The 21,486-nt window shown below is 40.1% G+C and overlaps 1 protein-coding gene across 6 annotated transcripts in view; it reads right to left on the bottom strand.

Annotated features, from left to right (window-relative positions):
* The window catches only part of TNS3 (tensin 3), a 168,773-nt gene that overhangs the window by 13,661 nt on the left and 133,626 nt on the right, over positions 1–21,486 (bottom strand). For all 6 annotated transcript variants that reach the window (XM_058831211.1, XM_058831212.1, XM_058831209.1 and 3 more), the window contains 4 exons: positions 9,171–9,342; positions 6,178–6,812; positions 5,468–5,554; positions 1,556–1,684 (listed from right to left, as the gene is read on the bottom strand). In XM_058831211.1, the coding sequence (XP_058687194.1) occupies positions 1,556–1,684; positions 5,468–5,554; positions 6,178–6,812; positions 9,171–9,342 (1,023 nt within the window). The remainder of the gene's footprint in view (positions 1–1,555; positions 1,685–5,467; positions 5,555–6,177; positions 6,813–9,170; positions 9,343–21,486) is intronic.

The following is a 21,486-nucleotide window of genomic DNA, read 5'->3' as shown; positions in this document are numbered from 1 at the left end:
ATACATATATATGCAGACATATAATTAACATAACTTAAATATTTCTTGAAAGATGGATTCACAGTATTTCATACCTGAGTACAAAACAAATCCTTCTCCAAATAATTAAAAGGTTATTTCATACCAATAGGACAAAGCTATCAAACCATTAAAACTATAACAAAAGAGCTCCCTTTGATCTATCAGGAAACACCTCAAGGGTTGACTTTCAGGCCAATACAGATCAATGCATTAATATGGACAGCAAAATCTTCTACACAAGCAAATATTGCACTGACCGCTTTTTCAAACAGCTTACTGTTTGCTGTTATACTCTCACACAATTAAAAATAAATGGCTACAAGATATGCGGGAAAGGGAAGCCTGGAACAAGAAACGCTACAGGAAACTAATCCAATCTGTGCCTTCTGGGATTAAGGAGTGGAGAACAAAAAAGCTAAGTATCATGAAGTAAGAAGTGAAAAAATGCTGCAGTCTTACTACTGTAACATAAACTGTCTTTGAAAGGCTGGCCGAGTATGAGCCTTCATCTCTTCCTGGAGTTCACCAATTACTGTAAGAGAAGACTACTAAAAACACCTACAAGCCACTTTCAATTTGCCTCCTGGTTGTTGCTATCACAACTCCAGTACACCTACATTCATTATGTAGAACATTGGAGTGCTTCTGCTGATGTTGATTGGCAACAAAAAGGACTACATGTCAAGCTGTTATTAAAAATTGTTTCAAGATACCAGATTAAAACAGATTCAAAGTGTCACTGTATTAGAGGTGAACTGCCTTGTCCCAGAGTAAGTAAATCCAAACTAACAAAAAACCAAACCAAAATAGGCAAAACCATACGTCCATAAAAACAGCACTAAGAATAAATGCTCTCCTGTAATCTTAGTTGTTTACCTCACCAGTCATTATGTACTAATGAAACATAGTAAGCTTTGTAAAAGAAAAACAGCAATAAAAACCACTCCACTAACCTCGCAGTAGTACAAATGGAACCAAGAACACTACAGATATTGGCTGCTGGGTTTCCATATACCAAATAATGATTTCTGCATGTTCTTCTCATTTTATGTTTCACAACCATCAGGCATGAGTTATATACGGAGGCACTGGAGCTGACAGAGTAGGTATATAAATCACCACTTCTTTTGAACAATTATCCTTAGGAATCTCTTCAGATTTGTATCTGAAAATAACTGTCTCAAACAAAAACTTTGGGATCAAAAGTATTCAGCCCTCCAGCTGAGTGAAAACTTTACGCTGTAGCCTGTGAATCAAATGCAGACTTCTGATTGCTAGGGAAGACCAATTGCTGAAATGACACTGATTTTTTATTATGTTGATGAGGTATAACACATGCACAGCCACAACACACAAGTCATCATGAAACCATACAGTACAATGGGCAGTGTATCCCAGCTCATTTAACAACACATCAAATGTAGCCTGAAATTTAAGTTGCACTTATGAGAAGAGGGGAAGATTCCAACAGATTTCTACCCACCAGTAAGGATTACCTAGTACGTATTGTTTGTTTAATAACATATAGAAGTACCTTTCTTTAACTGTAGCACAGAAGGAGGTGGTGTGGCAACTTTCATTGCTAGCCCATAGGCTCCCCGAAAAGAATGACTGTCTCGAACAATGAAAGACCCAGGTTCCTTTTCCTTGAGAACAGCAATGGCTGCAAGGGATTCCAGCAAAGAGAGAAACAGTTCAAGAACTTTGTACACATTCAAAAAGTACAGAAGTGAAAACGTATAATGTATAAAACAAAATACAATCAAGCATATTTGGGGGACCTGAGTGGAAATACCTTGTCCAAATCTCACAGATACTTATTTTAAAAGAAGCCTGAAGTACAGAACCCCGACTTTTACTGACTTTTAAACTGAGAAGTGCACTCAGGTCCCACCAAAATCCCTAGAACCAGTGCAAGAGCAAGCCTATTTCTGCTTAGATTTTTCTATTTGTTAAAAGACTGCACAGCTCTCTGTGATTCCAATACTGTCTAGACAGCGCTGTTTTTCACTTCCTATTCAGCCTCAACAGGCAGAACAGATTCATTTTTATCCACCACCAAGTTTCTGTCCCTGCAAAGCCACCTTACTGTCTTAGGAGTTTTAAAGCAAAGGAACGAATGGAAGTGTATATTTTGCTCTTTGACTTTGAAATATTTTTCATCTGTAGCTTGGAATCTCTTCTGAAAGTGCAATATGTAGTCCTCTCCAAGAGGAAACACTTGCAGGGAAATTGCTGCTGCTTTGCACAAGTCAGTCGCAGACTATGAAATCAAGGAGCCCAAAATTTTAAACTTACTTTGAAAATAGACAAAAAGTTAATCTAATGATTGATCTTAATAAAATCTTTGTTCTTTCCTTTCTTTCCTCCCCAATAAACTTTTTAGAAATATTTGTGTATACCAGTATACTCTGTTTCTAAAATTTCCAGCCATCAGCACATCAGAGAAACCCTAGAGATAGACCAAATTTGACACCAGACTCTCTAACTGCCTGTTCACATAGAACATGGATATTATGCATATGGAACACAAAGGCATATTTTTTGCAAGGCCTGAGCGATGGTTCATTCAAAGCAAAGGTTCTTTTCATGAAAAAAGGGGAAGTAAAAAAAAATCAGGAAAATGCAGACATAATTATCTCTTCTGTCAAAGCAAGTAAAGCAAACATGTATGCACTCTATTCTCTTCATCTGTCAGATGGCAAATGAAAGAACCTTTTTTCACAAAAATGTCTTGTTTTGAGAGGATAAGGATGTATATGCAAATCCCTGCAATTAAGCAGTACATAACACTTCTAAATACAAAGGCATACAGTAATAATTTGTCACAGGAGCAGGTACTAAACACAGGGAAGAAAGAACAAATGTTCCCCTCCTCAGCAACAGTACCTCAGACACTTTAAAAGAAGTTTCACTTCAACGATGAGAAGAGGCATATTAAAAGGCTGAGAAGACTGTTGCTTCATTCGTTCAAGAAGTAAGCTTTAAAATTGCTTTAGATCTACTTCCCTCTCTGGACACACATCATGTCAGGTATTTTTCTGCATATTTAGAGAACATCCTTACCATCTGAGAATCTAATAACTAGACAGACATAGGTGCCAATAGCTGACCTTCACACTATTTTAGTTTAGTATGAACATCCTTCTCAATGCAGAACGAGTTAGTAATTCTTCCTTTTTGATAACCACATTTAAAAAAAATCCCACTTTAAAATCCTGCCTTATCTCATTAATCACAATTCACTATAGCTGATTATTATAAACACAAGCACAGTCAGACCAATTGCATTTGGAAAGCACTGTCAGAGACTGAACATGTTTCATGTTTCAACATGTTATAATTTCATAGCTGAATCACTGTTATAAAGGACTTCTGCCCATTATGGAAAAAATGTATAACAAAGCTGCATTAAGGAAGCTGCACCACCAAAGCCCACCCCGCCCTGAATGGGCCTCCTAACTGAAACCTTGAAATATGCGTTAAGCCACTTAAAAGAACTTGAGATAAGATAGAAGTGATGCTGTTTTCCAGTCATTTCAGGTTTGAGACGAAATGGATAAGGCTGGGGGAGAAGGATGCATTCATAGGAGAGCCAATCTCAGCAGCTGTCCTGAAAATCATCCCCAGCTGGCTTCAGGGTGGAGGCCATAGCCCACAGGCTTATCTGCAGCCAGGTTTGCAGATTCCTCCTCAACCAAGGGGAGGGGAGGATAGTTTTGGGTGTATGACATGACCTCTGGTCAGAGGCAGTGAACATTCACCCTCCATTACACAAACTGGCTCAAATGTAAAACCCCCCACCCCAGGAAAGCCACATACACAGGACACTCATGTGAGAGGCAGCTGACGAAGTGTCATAATCCATCAAAGACACCCAAAGCACTCCCCAGACTCATTCCTGAGGCCTTGCACCACAGCACTACACATGATGCAGAATCTTCCAAGAGACAGTATCAAACTTGTCCTTCTTCAGGGGATGTACATGGCCATTACCACCTGGCCCAACTTGTATTAATCTTGGAACCCACAGATGGGTGATACATTTCTAATTATTCTGTTCTTATCACTCTTCCTGTCCCCCCACAGCCTCTTTTTCTATTTCTTTCTCTTTCTCTCTCATTTATTGTTAAATAAAACATATCAATTTTTTGATATCAACATTTAGCCTTGTTTGGTTTTAGTCTCATTTCATGGAATATTCAAACCTGAAGTTCGTATCCACAATCCAGAGAGAGCTCACTTTGCTCCTCTATAAATAGTGGATTGTAACAAGCACCAGAATATATATTATATATACACACACACTGTTGCAGGGACAAGTGTATAAATTCATAGAATCATGGAAGAATGGCCTGGATTGGAATGGACCTTTAAGATCATCTACTTCCAATGCTCCTGCCATGAACAGAAACAACTTTCATTAGGCCAGAGCCACATTCAACCTGGTCTTAAACATTTCCATGGATGGAGGGCATCCACAGCTGCCCTGGAAAGTCTATTCCAGTGCCTCACCACCCTCACAATAAAGAATTTTTTTCTAGTATTTAATCTAAACTTACTTTCAGTATGAAACCATTTCACCTTCTCCTGTCACTGTATGTTCTTCTGTAAAGTCCCTCTCCATCTTTCTTGTAGGGTCCCCTCAGGTACTGGAAGGCTGCAATTAGGTCACTCTGAAGCTTTCCCTTCTCCAGACTCAACAATCTCAATTCTCTCAGGCTTTCCTCATAGGAAAGGTGCTCCATCCCTCTAATCAATTTGGTGGTCCTCCTCTGTACTAACTCCAACAGGTCTGTCTATATCTTTCCTGTATGCCAGATGCAGTACTCCAGGTTCTTCTAAGTATTCGTTTTCACATAGGTAAAAAAAAGCTTTCTTCAGTTGACTGAATAATATATCTACATATGGAAGTATTTTATCTGCATCATACATCATAAAGATGTTGTTCTACAGTAGTGACCTTTAAGAAACAAAGTGTGTCACTTGACACTGAAATTCAGGCTACAAAATGACTGGCGGGTGAGCATGCTTTTGTGATGACCTAGCTAATGAATTATTCAGAGATCATGTCAGAACAGCACACTTAAAAGGTTTTAGACAGCAGACAGCTGTTTGGTATTGTTTAATGCATATCTGCCATTCGAAAATCTGAACCTTCACAACAAAGAGCATTTGCAGCAGCTACCGCAGGTAGATCTATATTACTTCATAGTTCTTTCAGTTAGGCTAATAATTTGTCTGATTAACTGAATGTTTTTCAGGACTATTTGACTGCTCTCCACACTCAAACTCAGCCTTTCAACAAAAGAAACTAAGAGGAATTGCCTGTGGCCCTCCTAGGTTTTATATTTTTTTTAGTGATTAGGTATGAATCTAAAATTGAGAGTTCACCAACTAGGTTTTCTGTGAATGGGTACATCAGAATATGTATCAATTTATATACCTTGTTCTCTTGAAATATCTGGCTTATACCAGAACTTGGATGTGTCCTGAACAAATTTTACGGTCACATGTTTATCAGCTGTGTTTTCTGTGAAACAAAAGGGAAAAAAAGTCAAGAATTTTTTTAAATACTAAAGTGTTTTTACTTTTCTTTCCAATTTCTAATCACCACAATTACTCAAAAAACTCATCATTACGATAGTTTAGAGAAACTGAGCTGTTTTAGAACCAGCAAATATAATAACACACACTAAGATTCTGAAAGCATGTTCAAAGTTTCATTTTGCAAAATCCATAAATTATTAAAAACTTTTAATTATAAAGCTGTATTAAATACAAACTTCTCAACAGAGCCCAACGAGCGCACATATACATTTTTAACTTTTTTTGGCACAACTCTAAAAGGTGCAGAGAGAAGCTAGCCCTTTTTAACAGAAACTGGATTCAACACTGATCCATTGTAATCTGACAGCTGAAAAGGTAGGCTGCCCAATGGCTGACTTCTAGGAAGCACAGGAAGAAATCTGAAGCCTTGTTTTCTGAATAATGCATCCAAAGGCAGTGAATTGGCACCATTTACTACATTCAAGTCCTCTGTGCCATTTTCATTCCACTACTTTTTCTTTCCTGTCCACTTTTAAAATCCCCAAAACTCTTTATAGACTCATATAAAATCTAACGTATTTTGTATTTCTCTGATACAGAACCTACCTGGCACTGGGGAAGGGCTTAACATTTTTGAGAAATCTGGGAGGACATTTGGGAAGGGAATGCTGATTGTGCTTCCACTGTGAGGGCTAGAGAAGCCACTTGAAGAAGGTGACACAGAGGCAAAGGAACGTTCTTCAGAGGATCTCTTCTTCTCTGGAAGAGGTGGCTGAGCATGTAGGCTCCCTCCATGCTGATGTGGAACTGCACTGTTCTGGCTGTTGTGTCCAGAGGCCACTGTAAGAAAGTTTTGTGTCAAAAAGTCATTGTCATCAGCACTTGCCACTGATGAGCTCAGGGTTTTCGATGTGCTAGCATTGGCTATGCAAGTAGCCTGTGTCTCCTCCTGGGGGGAGCTACTGTCCCTGGTACTGCCGTAGCTCAGGTAGGCACGGGCACCGCTGCTGATAGCATGTTCTTGGTGTGGCTCTGCTGGTGAACTCTCCAGGTTGCTCAGGGTGACAACTTGCAGTGCTGGAGTTTGGAAATGAGACAGGAGAGAGACATCCTGCACAGCACTTGAAAATTCAGAGGGCACAAGGTAACTTCCTGGCTGCCTGGTGTTTCCCATTGAAAACTGGGTTGACAGGGAAGCATTAGAGCTGCTTTCAAGCCAAGAACATTCTGCTGCAGAAGAGCTGTAAAAAAAAAAAAAAAAAAAAAAAAGCCAAAAATTGAACACAAAAAAAACCCCAACAGCCAAATCATTCCCTTAAAATGTTACTGTACAACTTGTACTTCAGTGATCACTGAAAGCAATGAAACATCAGACCCAGGATAAAAATCTCAAGGGTACTCTTTGAAAACATCCTGGACAAGGTAATGGAGCTGGATCAAGGGATTCTAGTCTTACCCTAACCAGTAACTTCTTCAATGTATGTTCTGCTTTATCTCACCCTCCACCTAGCCATGTTGATGGGATAGTTTCTGAGTTTGCACTATAAATGAGTCCATGAAATTAGTCACAGCTAAAAATACTTCTCCTTCTCCTTGTTTGAGGAGGTTAGTTTTAACATGAATCAGTTTAGTAAGGCTGTTTGCAGCATTGCTCCACATACAGTGGTCCTGATGAGCTAAAGTGCTACCTGAAAAATAGCAGCAGAAGGCAACAATTTCTTATGCCAAAGCTGCATAGAGGTAGAGGTTTACAGAAGAAACCTGGCACGGCCATACCAGTTCTTACATGCAGAGTGTCTTATCCTCACCAAAATAAAATTGAAAAGAAATGGCCTGAGGAGGTGGTTATGCACCATCACACAATAAATCAGTAACTATGATAATAGTAAGAACACAGTTCACAAGGATTAACTTGTGACCAGGTCTATTTTAATACAATTTATATTAAAAAAAAACCAAAAAACCAAAAAACAAAAAGAGAAAGGAGGCAGGTCCAGTGGTTAATTTATTTGACAGTGGAAAAATTCTGATTTATAGAATTAAATATTTCAACAGCAAACACTCTATTTTTCTAGTGGGTAGCAATTCTACCTGTTTAAGTTAAAAATATAAGAAATGTCCTTCCAAACAAGAGAAACTAAGCTTTTGATGAAATCATCTGATGAAAGTTTGTCTCCTTGCTTCTAAAAATGAAATGCCCTTAGGCTGTAGCTGGAAAATATTACTAATATTACCAAATCCGGAGAGAACAAACTCATTGGGAAATGCAAAGGGAAAAAGCTGACATAAGATATATATCAAAAAAGAAAGGATTTTTATTTAAAAGGGAGCTGTGGAAATGAATGCTAGTAGATTTAAACAGTACAGATTATAAAGGCCATTAAAGAAATGGAAGGTAAGTAAAATGAAGAAGCCATCCCTGCAAGGAAAAAAACCTCTAGAGCTGTAGCTATCTGCTAGGTGAAATAAAAAATTATAGAAAAAATATTTAGAAAGAAGGGAACAAAATTTTCTAGATAAAGCCTGATGTAGGAATGTAAACTTGATAAAGACTGAATTGCCTGATAAGCTTTTAATACATATCCACTTGTAATTGTTACATTGCCTCCTCTGCAGCAAATACCAACATATTTTGTTCTGTCTTATGGTTCACATTCATAATCGCAAAACCAAAGCATTCTTTCACAGTCTCAGTACTGACTGAAAATGAAACCAATTGGATTGGAAGATAAATTAAAGATACATAGGTAACAACATACTTGACGTACTCACACTCTGACACTCAAACCAGAAGTATTCCCAAATACTTACTGTGAAAAAGGAGCCAAATAGCCAAAAACAAGAATAGGATAATTAACCAGAAAGGAATGTTTTTGCAGAGTGATAGAGAAGGTAGTTTCTTCAAGTGTCATGTACCACCTTTTCTATTGAGTAAATAAAGCACACAGCTAATGACTGATCACACATTTTTATGGTCTTCTGAACACTGTGTAAGTAACTAGGGACTCCTTGTTTGTTTGCGGCTTCTTGCCATTTCTTAGCTTATGCCGTAAGCTCCTTTGGACAAGGACTGCTTTGTACATTTATACTCTTCATGCCCTTTTCCAGAGCCCTACATGTTTGCCACAATATAATTAAAATAATAAGCCTGCTGAGCAGTTGAAAGGGAATCAGCTATATACCACCAAAGCAAATCTACTGACATTTATTGACTAAAAACATATGTCTATAGTGAGAAGAATGCTCCCCTTTTCTCATATGCAGCTTATTCCAATGTGAAATTTCATGACACGGCTTTAAGTAAAACATCGAAGAAGCCAGTTAAACACACACACAAATATATATGAGCTTGTGCTAGCACAAATAACATAACTGATTTTTGTCTTCCCACTTGTCTTCAAAGCTATCTGTGTCCCTGGCATGAAAGTAACACCTGTGTATGTGTTAAAATCCAGCCAATGGACAACATCAACATTAAATGCCACAGCCCACCTCGAAGTTCTTAGAAAATGGTCTGCAATTAAGATGCAAGCATAACATTTTGGCTGGGAACTATCATTATGAGAATTAAACAATAATGTAGCAGAATATTTTCCTACCTTTCTGCCCCTGGGATAGGACTGCTACTTGCAACAGTACATGAAGATGCAAAACATCGCTGAAAGGAGGGATCAGTCTGCATGTTGGCCCTCAGCAAAGAAGAGTTAGTGCCCACAGTGCTGTCAGACATCACCATAGGGAGGTTAATGGCTTCTGTGTAACTTTGAGACTCTGCAGCAAAGAAAAAAGGGAAATGCAAATTTAAAAACAACATGCATTTTTATAAACCTTGTACTGAAAAAAAGTGTTCATAAAATAATATGGTTTTCTCTTAATAAGATTATAAGGAAGAGTTTTTGCTTGTTTTAGCAGTAGATATTATTTCACAAAATTATGTTGACTGCTGAAAACATCCAGCAGGTCAAATAGCAGAGGGAATAGAGATTGCAGGATTGCTACACTCAAACTGTTTGATCAGTTCTCCAGAATACATTCTCTGGCCCTAAAGATGAGAATGGACCATTTATTCCAAGATACTTTGCATTTCACAGTCAACAGTGTTAATCAGGTATGTCTAGTCAAGAGCACCATTTGCAGTTAAAATACCAGTAGAAAACTGTGTGTCCTGGTCCCTGCCATGACAGAGTTAATTTCTGCAGTACACAGTAGGGGGCATGGCTAGGACCTGGAGTTATTGTACGCCACCTCATGTCATTGCTAGTGGTGGGGGGAAGGGAATCTCTTCCAGGGAGAAAGGGTCCTTTCTGGTTAAGAAAGCACAGTGGAAGGAACAGTGAGGGGCTGGTGGTAGCAAGCTGGAGGGAGGGTCTCAGGTGGGGCTGAGGTCAAGCTCTTTGGTGTGAATTTTTGCATGTGAATCACTCTCTCTTTTCCTAATATTGTTGCTCTTACTGTTTGTTTTCTCATCTCACTGCTGTTTTCAGTAAATTGTTCTTATCTCAACCCATGATCTTCACTTTTTTATTCAGCCAGCCCATTCAGACCACTTGGTGAATGGGGCAGGGACCTGATGGATAAGGACACAGATGACACTGAGCTACTCACAACCTTCTTCGTATCAGTCTTTATCAGTAAGACAGGCCTTTGGGAATCTCAAGCCCCTCAGACTACAGAAAAATCTGGATCAAAACATACCCTCAGTGGAGGAGGACTAAGCAAAGGAGAACTAAAACAAACTGGACATACTTGAGTCCATTGGGGACTGAGAGGTTGAACACACAAGAGCTGAGGGAGCTGGCTGACATCCTGGCAAGAGCAGTCTCAATAACCTTTAAAAGGTCTCAATGACTGGGAGAGATTCTTAACAAGAAGAGAGCAAGTATTCAAGAAAGGTATGAAGGATGATCCAGGGAATTGCAGGCTTGGTTAACCTAATCTCTGTTTCTGGAAAGGTGATTGGAACAACTAACCCTGGAAACCACTTCCAAACACATAGCAAAAAATGGATTGAGAGCTGTCAGCATGAATTTACAAAGGGAGAATCTTGCATATCCACTGAGGTAACTTTCTCCAGTAAACTGACTAGCTTAGTGACTAAGGGAAGAGCAGTGGATATTCCTTATCTTGACTTTGGTTAGGCTTTTATTGTGGTCTTCCATAATATCCTCATAAACATGCTGACAAAAAAAAAGGGTTATATAAATGGAAGTGAAATCCAGTAAAAACTGGCTGAGTATCTGGGCCCAGAGGCTTGTGATCAGGTGCAGAAAATCCACTAGAAGGCAAGTCATAGCATTATACCCCAGGGCTGATACCAGGACCAAGAGTCTTCAACATCCTTCATTAATTAACAATGTTGATAATGGGATAAAGTTTCATCAGCAAGTCTTGCAGACAACAGAAAACTGTGAAGAGTCATTGACAAACCAGATGGTTGTACTGCTATTTAAAAGTGGGAGAAATGGGACAAAAGGAATCTTAAGTTCAACAAGCAGAAATATAAACTCCTGCAACTGAGAAGGAATAATCTGTGGTACCAGCACATGTTGGGGGCTGATTAGCTGGAGACAGTTTTGTGGAGAAGGACCGAGCAACACAACTCCATGGCAAAGGTGGGCAATAGTATCCCTGCCTGCATCACAAAGTGTTGCCAGCAGGTCAAGGGAGGTGATCCTCCCTCCCTGCTTAGCATTAGAGGCCACACATGAAGCTCTATGGGCTCCTCAGTACAAGAGAGACACGGATTTGCTCCAACAAGTTCAGCACAAAGACACCATCACTGGGACTGAAGCATCTTTTATAGTAGCAGGGGCTGAGCCCCAGACAGCTGGGACTGTGTGGCCTGGAGAAAAGAAAGCTCAGGGGTATCACTATGTATATAAACCTTATGGGAAGGCATGAAGATGCCTTTTGCTCACAGGACAGTAAAGGACACAGCTGGGGCTGAAAGGCAGTTTAGTAGCACAGAGCAGCATGTGGTTTACCTGTTATACTGGTTTTGGCCAAAGCAGAGTTGACTTTCTTCACAGTGGCTGGTATGCATCTGTTTTGGATTTGTACTTAACACTACTTAACAGCAGATAATACTAAGGTATTTTTGTTATTGCTGAGCAGGTCTTACACAGAGACAAGGCCTCTTCTGCTTTCCATACTGCCACACTGGCAAGGGGGTGGGACGTAAATGGGAGAATGGGCGGAGACCCAACCAGGACAGGTGACCCCAACTGACCAGAGGTATATTCCAGACCACATGACATCATGTCAGTAAATAAAGTGGGGGGAGGAAGGGGAGGACATTTGGAGTGATGGTGTTTGTCCTCGTAAGTGACCACTACATGGGATGGGCTCTGCTCTCCTGGGGATAGCTGAACATCTGGCTGCCCATGGGAAGAAGTAAATTAATTCCTTGTTTCGTGTTGCTTTTGCGCATGGGGTTTTTGCTTTCCCTCTTAAGCTGTCTTCATCTCAACCCATAAATTTTCTATCTTTTACCCTTCCAATTCTCTTCCCAGTCTTGGTGTTGGAGAGCCAGCAAGCAACTGCATTGGGCTTGGCTGCTGGCTGGGCTTAAACCATGACACTTGTGCAGCTACAGTTTTCAAGTGTGACTTTGCCCATACTACACAGACAAAGCAAAACAATTGTAAGCTTTATTTTCTAATAGCCTGCAAACAGCAGGTTACCAGGGTAACTGGTTTCTAAACTGACTGAAATATGAAATATGTTCAACTTAATTATGCTGGACATAAATACTATAGAATATAGTTAAACAGATGCATTTAGATGAGGAATAATGTGGATGCTATTACTGCAGAGCTTTATACAGGAAAAGTTTCACCTTGGTTTTTAGAGGTACACTTAAATAGCCAGTCAAGCTCTAATGGGGATTACATTTAATTATTCCATATTAGCATTAAAAATTCAATACCTATTCACATAGGTCCAGGCTCAACCACACTGTTTTCCATGACAGAAGGCTAAAATACTACAAATGTGTATGCAGCTGAATAGCTTAATTCACCTGAATAGTCCGACTGACCTCAACACTGACAGGACTGAAATCCAGTAAGGCAATCACAGATGAAACAATCTCTCATTACTGTCTCTTGAGTTGATACACTTCCTAAGAATAAGGGAGGGGTGAAAAAGAACCCAAAACCAAGGAAGTCATGGAACAATTCCATTCCTACAAAGAGTTAAGATCACACTAATGCATCTTTTCCATAAGGAAACCTTCCTAATGTCAAACACCACTGAAAACAAGTCAAAATGAATATTGTTTTCCCTTCAATTCATGGCAGAGCTTGGTTCTGCTCTTACTTGAATGAGAAGTGTGCAAGGTACTTGAAAGATATGTCTGAGACAAAAAAAATCTGAAAGTTAATGCCCCAATTATAAACCATCTGAATTTATCATATAGCACACACTGTACAGAGCAAACATTTAATTAGATGAGGGAAACAGAAAACTGCCTTTTAATAGAAACTTTTAACTAGACCATTAGTTGAACTAAATTCATAACAGCCACAGAAGTGAACTTTAAGACATACTGCAGAAATGTTTAGTGGAAGAGCTACAGAAATCCAAATCTGTAGTTATCTACCAGATCAGCTACATTACAAGTCATTCTCATACTGGTGCAAACAATCAGAAAAGCTGGCTGCACAAGCCCATGTTGGTCAAATTGAGCTACGTATGAATTCTACTACAGCCTCTCCAGAAACACAACTTTGACAAATCTCCAGAGACCAGCATTTGACAAAATATCTCAAGTACAATAGGCAAATCATCTCTGCTCATGAACTTGCTCAGATGTTTCCCAATTACACTGCAGGTTGAGATTATTCTGCTTCTGAATGTGAGAGGTTAATGTATTCCCCACAGGAATAGGAATTACAATCTCAAGCTTATCATGCTTGCTTGTTTTCATACCTCTGTCTCTGTTCTCCTGATACCAGACTATACAGGGGAGTTACTGGAATCCAGGGGAGTGTGGGGGCAAGGACAGGAGTGGCACTCCTTCTGAAATAGCTTTAAATCTCCCACTCTAAATACAATCTCAACTACATGCATAAGAGTTAAACTAACAAAGCAAATTCCACTCCTTCTTCCACAGCACTTGCTTGAATAAAGGATCCAAGGCTTGATTCTTTCCTGTTTCAGGCCTAGGATTGTTGCTATTACCTCTAGAGCTCTATACACTGCATGAGGGAGGGACCACCATCATGCTCACAGATGGATTTCACACCCCATTTTCACAGGTGTAAAATACTAAAGAGTGAAAAGCCACTGGCAGCTAGGCATGTAAACTGCAGAAAAAAAACAAACTCGGTACAACTCTTCCCAGGCTAGAAACAAGTATATCTTTAAAGGAACTTCCCATGAAAGCAGCCTTTTTTTTCCTTCAACTAAAAACAAACCTTCTGGATATTTCAGCTATGTCCTCTCATTGTCTGATGCAGAGTTCACTGGTCAGCTGTTAACCCTTTATCTCACAGAATCAATAATTCTGCAATTTCATAGCTTCTACAGAATTAACTAGCCTGGCACATTTGACAGAAAGCAAAGCATCAGTGCTTCTTGGTTCAGGCCCCTACCATGCCATTTATAGCTATGAAAACACGGACAATGTAAAAATACAACTCCCTACTTCAAGAAGTGGCATGACAAAGCCAGGATCTTTCATGTTTGTATCTCTTCATGCAGCCAGGTCAGACCTACATTTACTATCATTGATGATCAACTTTAAAGGCAGGACCTTAAAAAGGAGCTGGACTCTGCACCATACACTACTGAGAAATGACTTTTCTTTTTATTAAGAAAAAAAAAATAATGCCAATTGTGCCAACATGCAAGGTACAAAAATATCCAGCTCACTCTTCTACTTGGCTGGAACAGGTAAAACCAGTAGAAGTTGCAGACTTTTTTCAGTTGTAAGGAGAAGCTGCTGGGTGTGCTGACAACACAGACGTATGAAGTAAGATCTTACATATTAACCCGTATTTTAATCCACTAAACCCGTTGAAACAAAGAAAAAGGAAGCCACCCTCCCCCCGCCCTCCCCAAAAAAAAAAAAAAAACTACTGAAAAAGAAAAACCCAGAATAGCCACACCACGGTCCAGATAAAGATAGGTAACAACATTCCTTTTCTTTTCTTGCAGCAGCTGAAGGGCAAAATCACCTCATGCCTTTAAAGACATTCCCTTCCAACAACAGCAGGGAAGTAAAAGCAGTCATTTCACTACCATACCTTGTATTTTAGTAGGTTGTCATACATTTCAGACTTTGTAGTCCTTTTTGTGAGAAGGTGATCCTTAATGTGGATCTATCAGCTTGAAAACTCAAGTCAAGATCCTCAATTACATCTTTCGGGGAAAGGAAGCTTTAACTCAGTGTTCTGCTTCCAAAATGCTGAGCTCACTACTTCACAACAATCTGTGGTGAGCATAAAAGCCGAATGGACTGAGAAAATAATCCTGCTCTGAAGCAAGCCAAAGTAATGGCCCACTTGAGCCAATTAACAAACTAACACTTTTCCAAGTCCATTTGCACTGTAAGATTCTTAGAGGTTATCTATCTTCCCTTTCACTCCCTTGCTTTTCCAAGTACAAAGGTGCCAAAAATAGTAAGAGAGAGCGAAAGCTTCTCTTGCTTTCAGTCAAAGTATTAACTTTACTGAAATTCTGACCTTTTAAACTTACATTCTGCTCTCAATTTCACAAAAATACAGTGAACCAAATTATTCCCTTATATGAAACCCATCAACTTTGGTCACACTGTTCCTTCCTTTTCGCAGAATATGTGGAAATCAATAAAGGATGCTTGAAGTCTTGTCTTTTAAAATTCCAGATTCCATGAAATGGCATAACTTTATTGTGTATTCTGCACAGTACATGCTTTCCTATTCAACGTAAGTAGCTCCACATCTCATTTAGAAAAAGTACATGTCATATACCAACACAAAGACACCTGCAGTTCCCACACTCCCTGAAAACCCACCAATACCAAGCAGAGAAAATATTACAGGGTTTTTCACATTTCTAAAGGAAAAGACAAAATTACTATTGCTTGGAGATTCTGCTAATGCCTGTTTGAGTGGACCAATTCTCTTGGCAAGTATGCAGTCAGGCTGAACCTGGGGCAAGTCATTAAAACAGTGCCTCTAGCATCCAGGTATTAACCTCTGCACAAAAAAAGGTCAGCTTCAGTTGCTTCATCTGAGAAGAATGGAATATGTGGAATATATGTTGAGTGTGTGTATATATATATATATATGTGTGTGTGTGTGTGTGTACATAAAATACAGTAATGGAGTGGCTGACCACCTCAGAAACAAAACAGCACATCTGGAGAAGCAGTAAAGTATTTGTCAGAGACATTTATCTGCTGGAATAAGAAACACATTCAACAGTTAGAACCCAAAGTGCTAGTAATTAAATGTAATGTAAACTGATGGTTTTAAACCTCATGCAATTATTTATTGTGTGCATTTAGAAAGTGTTTCGAGAGCCTTTCAAACATATTTAGAATTTTTAAAAAATCATTCTTGCCTTATGCTTTAAAGAGAGCTGTAAATCATCCACGTCACCCCTTGAGGAAACATCCCTGGCACAGCAGTCCTCCCCAGCAAGCACTGGGTGAGGAAGGCTGGCACTTCACCACCATCAGGAGAGACCCTGGCCTGCTGGCAAGATGCATGACAAAAGTGGGAGTGTATTGGTACATTCCTGTGTTCTCCAACTCCTAGCTCCCATAATAGCCTGCCAGTAACAGCCAAATGCAGCCTCTGAAGCTATGCCAGGTGTCAGTTTATCTCCAGGCAACCACAGGCTGACACAATTAACTGCACTTACCCTCTGCCCTCTCTGCACAGGGATCAGACTAAAAAGGATGATTTACCAGACCAGACTTTAGCCCACCCTAAAGCCTGTACTATATGGCTTATTTTCTGAGAAAATAGCTAGACCATTTTACAGATAACTTGGTATATCGTACATTCATTCAAACACCAAAATACAAATACCTCCTATTTGCTGAAATGGAATTAACAATACATTATCTTCTAAGCAGCAAAATCTTTATCATGACTTTCTAAAAGGCTTTCTTATACTAATTCATTTCATTCTCCCAAGTAGTAACAGGAGAAAAAAAGAAACTTCCCCAAGGACTAAAGCAATCAGTTGCATATGTCTTTTCATGTATTTTAAAAGATCTTGCAGATGCTGTGCTACTAACTTTAAGCAAGCTTTGCTGTCTTAGGAATGCAAATCAGCTGCAGAGACATTCCTCAAGACTTCCGGGTCACATGTAACATAAAATGCGACATTTATTAAAACACTTTTTAAGAGAGAATCACTACCAGTACATAATGCATAAACAAGAGAACCCCTATCCTGTTTCTACATGCAGCATATCATTCAGTGGTGAAAAAAAAAAATCCAGTAAAACAATTAGAACACAATTATTAACATGTCCACACTAAGTTTACACAGCAAATTAGTAAAATGGCTTTAGAGACAGACAATTCCATTCTTATCATGATTTATCTCACAACGGAATTTCAGACATTCAGACTGCTGAATATGACAATTTTCATCAAACCGTAAAATTAAATTGCAATAGTTTTAGAGAAGAAAAAGAAGAACCTATGAAACATGAAAATAGAACCTTTCACAGTACAGTAATGCTTTTTCAAGCAGAATGCACTGAAAGACCAAGCACCTTTTAAGAAAAGAATAAAATATCAGCCTTATGTTCCAAAGTTCATTATCCATTAAAACTGCTTGAAATGTTGGAGATGTAGGTCTAAGACGTCTGTGCTGAATTGAAAAGTGCCACTCATGTCTACTGACATACACTGCAAAGCCAAAGGAAAGGAGGCAAGGCTGAAGGCAGAGGGGGAAAACTGAGTGAAAGAAGGGACAGAGCTTTTTGGCACTTCTGAGAAGCAAGTACAAAGACTCGGTGACATTTTCTATTTTGTGTTATGACCCTATATATTTTTCCTAAGGTGAAAGAGAGGGAAAGAAGGAGTTTAAACTCCCCTTTTCCTGTCTCAGTCCGGTTCCCTGGTGCCACGAGGAACCAGAGGTCCTAGTATGCAGTTTTTGATGTCTGAGGCATACTTGCCTCATAGAAGAAATGGAAGCAATCAAACTGATGTCTAGACCTTCTATCAAAGCTCTCACTTTGGTCCTGTTTTTCTGCTATGAGAAAAATTCTGCTAAATGTGACAATCTTCAACCTGTTCACTTTTTCAGTCACTTGCCTGCAACAAAATGCTGAACCCAGCTCACTGCAGCCTGAATAACAAAATCGAGGGCTGCTTTTTGATTGTTCAAGTAGTACACCTAAACCATTTTATTTTAAAACCAGAAAAAAAATCTGACTTATCAAATGCTGCTTTTAATAACCTGGAACTGAAACTAGTAAAAACAAAGTCAGTTTATCTTCAGTGTTGTTCAGTATCACAAAACACACAACTGAGAAGTGACGCTCTTGCATTTTTTTTCTTGATCTGTCTCTCGAGTACTGCGATTCAGTAACTCTCCTTTTAGGGTTGCAGTCTTTACCCAAGCATGTGCTGCTACTGCCTGAATTGCAAAATTGTTTGAATTAAGGCAGTAGGAACCAGGGTCTTTATTCTGGTGCATCCTGTACATTGTACCATATAACAGCTGCCTGCTCTGAGACTCCATTATATTTTTATGGAAAATTTTGATCTGAAGTAAGAAAGTCAGAGTGTTTTACATGTATTACACAAATACATTTTGTCTTGGATGCACGAATTAGACAAATCACCCTTCCAGTGCTAATGGCACAATGAAGTGTTTTTCTCATTAAGCAAGAAAGCACAAAAACTATGTCACATTCCTCATTTAGGAAAGGCTCGTGTTTACAAAATCTTACACCTTTCATGTTTTCAAAAAGAAATTCAGTGCTGCTATAACATTACTAAGAACTCCTCAGCGGAGGAAGAAAGACTCAGCCTGGACAAACTTTTTCTACATAGACAGAGATTATGTATACTCCAGGCAGCCCTCATTTCATCTACTTTGAAAAAGACCCACCACGACATACAAAAAATTACAAGGCTTCGTCGGCAGAAAAGTGACCAGACAAAACTCTCAACCCCTGCCTGATGCCCTCAATCATCCCTCAGCGATTGCAGTAAACTCTCACACTGACAGAAGTCCTTGTCTGCAAACCTTCTCCGTTTCTGCGTAGCCTCCCAAAGTTGTTACATGGCTACAAAAGGCGTAACTCTTCCTCCCACTTAATTCCTGCCGAGCTCGCAGCAGCAGCAGCAGCAGGAGCAGGCCGCAGGCTCCGTGCGTGCTCCCAGCTCCCCACCCCGCCAGCGGAGCGGCCGCTGCCCGAGGCTGCTGCTTCCCTCAGTGAACTCCCGCCGCCCTCCCCTTTCCCTTGGGGTCACGTTTCGCTGCCGCTGTGGCGAGCGCGACCAGCCAAGCACAAGACCAACCCACAAAACGAGTTTGCAGACTTAGCAACGAGCAGAGAACGCAGGGGCGCAGAGAACCACAAACCTACCTATGGAAGCCATCGTGACGGCTCCTCTCGCACGGGGCTGTGCGAAATCGTCCTTCCTTCCCTCCGTGCCGCATGCTGCCCGTGGCTCAGCGAATCGAGGCAGCCGGGCGCGCCGCCCCGCCACGCAGAGACTCGGGAAAAGCTATTTCCCGCATCTGCCAGCACCCTCCGCTCTCCCTCGCGTGTTACAACTTCACCGCAAAGCGGGTTCCAGGCTCTGCGGCGAGAGAAGCACAGGCTCCCTGGTCTCCATACAGCCACCCAGATGAAGAATAGCCAGAGTTCACTTCATCCAGGCAGAAAGTAATTCCCCGATAGTTGTTAGACTAGGCTTCCCGCTCGCTCTTCAGCTCGACTGCCCATTCAGTGTGTGCCTGCAGTGCTGACTCCACCTCATTTGCGTTTGCCTTGTTCCCCCCGCTTTTCCCCGCCCGGCTCTCACCGCCTCTTGGAAGCCGAGCGCCGCTCCCAGCGGTTCCCGGGTTCCGCGCAGCGCCGCGGGGGCGGAGAGCGAGCGGACAGCACACGACCCGGGGCGACTGGGGACTTGGCCTGGGGGGAGGGGTGCTGGTATTTGGCTGATTTGGGGATTTTTTTTGAGTGTTGAGGGGCGGGTGTTGTTGTTGTTGTTGTTGTTGTTGTTGTTCCCCCACCACTTCATTTGACCTCACTTACTTGTTTCTTTCAAAGACTGTCAGATTAGTGCTTTTTAATGTTGACCAAAGCCCAGCTACTCTATTACACCGAACTGGCTCAACGCTCTCGGATATAGTTAGCATCCGGAGCTCTGAATACAGTTTTACTCGCTTCCCAAGATCACAAAACACGTGTAGCCTTACTGTGTTGCATTCAACATCCCCCTAGCATTGTTCTGAGCAGGTTTTATTTACAGGTCAGGAAGACGAGTGGAAACACTGCAGCTCCACAATGAGCAGCACATTTCCTTTTCAGATTTTTCTTCAGTGCCCCACACACCGTATTTTCTGAAAGGATGACTGCAGACAGAAACAAATACAACCATTTAAAACTTTCCCATAATGAATTATTCTATTGCTTTCAAATTTCTACCGGCATGTTTTGAATGCAGGTACTAAACCGTTTTGATAGTATTAAAATACACAAGCTGGCTTGGTTATAGAGATGAGTACCAGTAAACTAATTAACATTTTGCTTTCTTTCACAGACCATAATGTAAATCAAACTATTCCTTAACAAGAATATTCATTCATACTACTGTTTTCCTTCATAGCAGCTGCTCCTATTAAAAATGTTACATAAAGATTGCACATAAAAAAGCCAAATAGCAAAGGTTAGTTGTGATATATACCATATTATCAGGTAAAAAGAAGGGAAAATCCTTGCCACAGGGTCAGGTTATGCAGCAATTCAGAAATGACATCAGTTACTTTGGTTAATTTCTTATACAACTACATTTGTCTTCGATGCTTCCTGGCAGAGCCAGATGCAGTCAAACAGTTCACACTCCTATAAACAATAATGATTAGAGAAAATTTTTCTTCATAGAAAGCATCCCCATCTGTGTATAAAAAACACTGTAATCACAGGACCTTTGGATATCTAATTTCTTTCCTGATTTTCCAATCTTGAAAGCTTTGTTTGTTTGGCTATTTATCCTTGCTGAATTAGAAGGGAACAAGAATAGTAACCTTTAACAAAGAAGGTAACAGTGGTTTGAGATGACATGAAGAAGGTTGGTTAAGTAAGAAACTTACTTTCCAAAATATTATAAGGATGTAATGTAAGAAGAAATAATGTAATTAAAAGTATGAATATACTTGAGTTTTGTCAGCATTTATCAAATTCACCCTTTCTTAAGATTTTTTTGCATGGATCCTTCTAACAGACTCAGTTAAAAAGGGCTACACATCAAGAAAATCCCTCTGACATGGACAGTTAATAACAAAGGACAGGGTGCATAACAAAAATCTCACCTTTTGCTTGTTTTTCTGTCACAAATTTAAATTTTCAACCCGATGAGATTTTCTTCTTCAAGAAAGAAAAAAGTCTGAAACTCTAAAGCCAGAAGATAGAAAGGGCAAGGCTGGTTGTACACAAAAGAAGAGTTAGGAAAAGAAGGAAAGGCAGTTGGCTATCTCACGTGAGGAACTGATTTGGTTTAGGTTAGCACAGTTTGTAAGATATGGCCATCTCAAAAGGAGATAGTCTGTTTTTTGGCAAGAAGGATTGGTTTCATGTCTGTTCCAGGCACAGCACAGCCATCAGGATCAGGGCTTTCAATCTCTGTCAGGTGCTACCAGTGTACAGTTCTCCTAGATATAGTACATCAGTTCCCGGTTTGATCAAAACGATTACACTGCACAATTTATCCAAAATAGTTTAAA

Source organism: Poecile atricapillus, chromosome 2 (genome assembly GCF_030490865.1).
Source record: "Poecile atricapillus isolate bPoeAtr1 chromosome 2, bPoeAtr1.hap1, whole genome shotgun sequence".
Classification (NCBI taxonomy): domain Eukaryota; kingdom Metazoa; phylum Chordata; class Aves; order Passeriformes; family Paridae; genus Poecile; species Poecile atricapillus.
The sequence above is the reverse complement of the archived record's forward strand: the minus strand, read 5'-3'. Positions and strand labels throughout refer to the sequence as shown.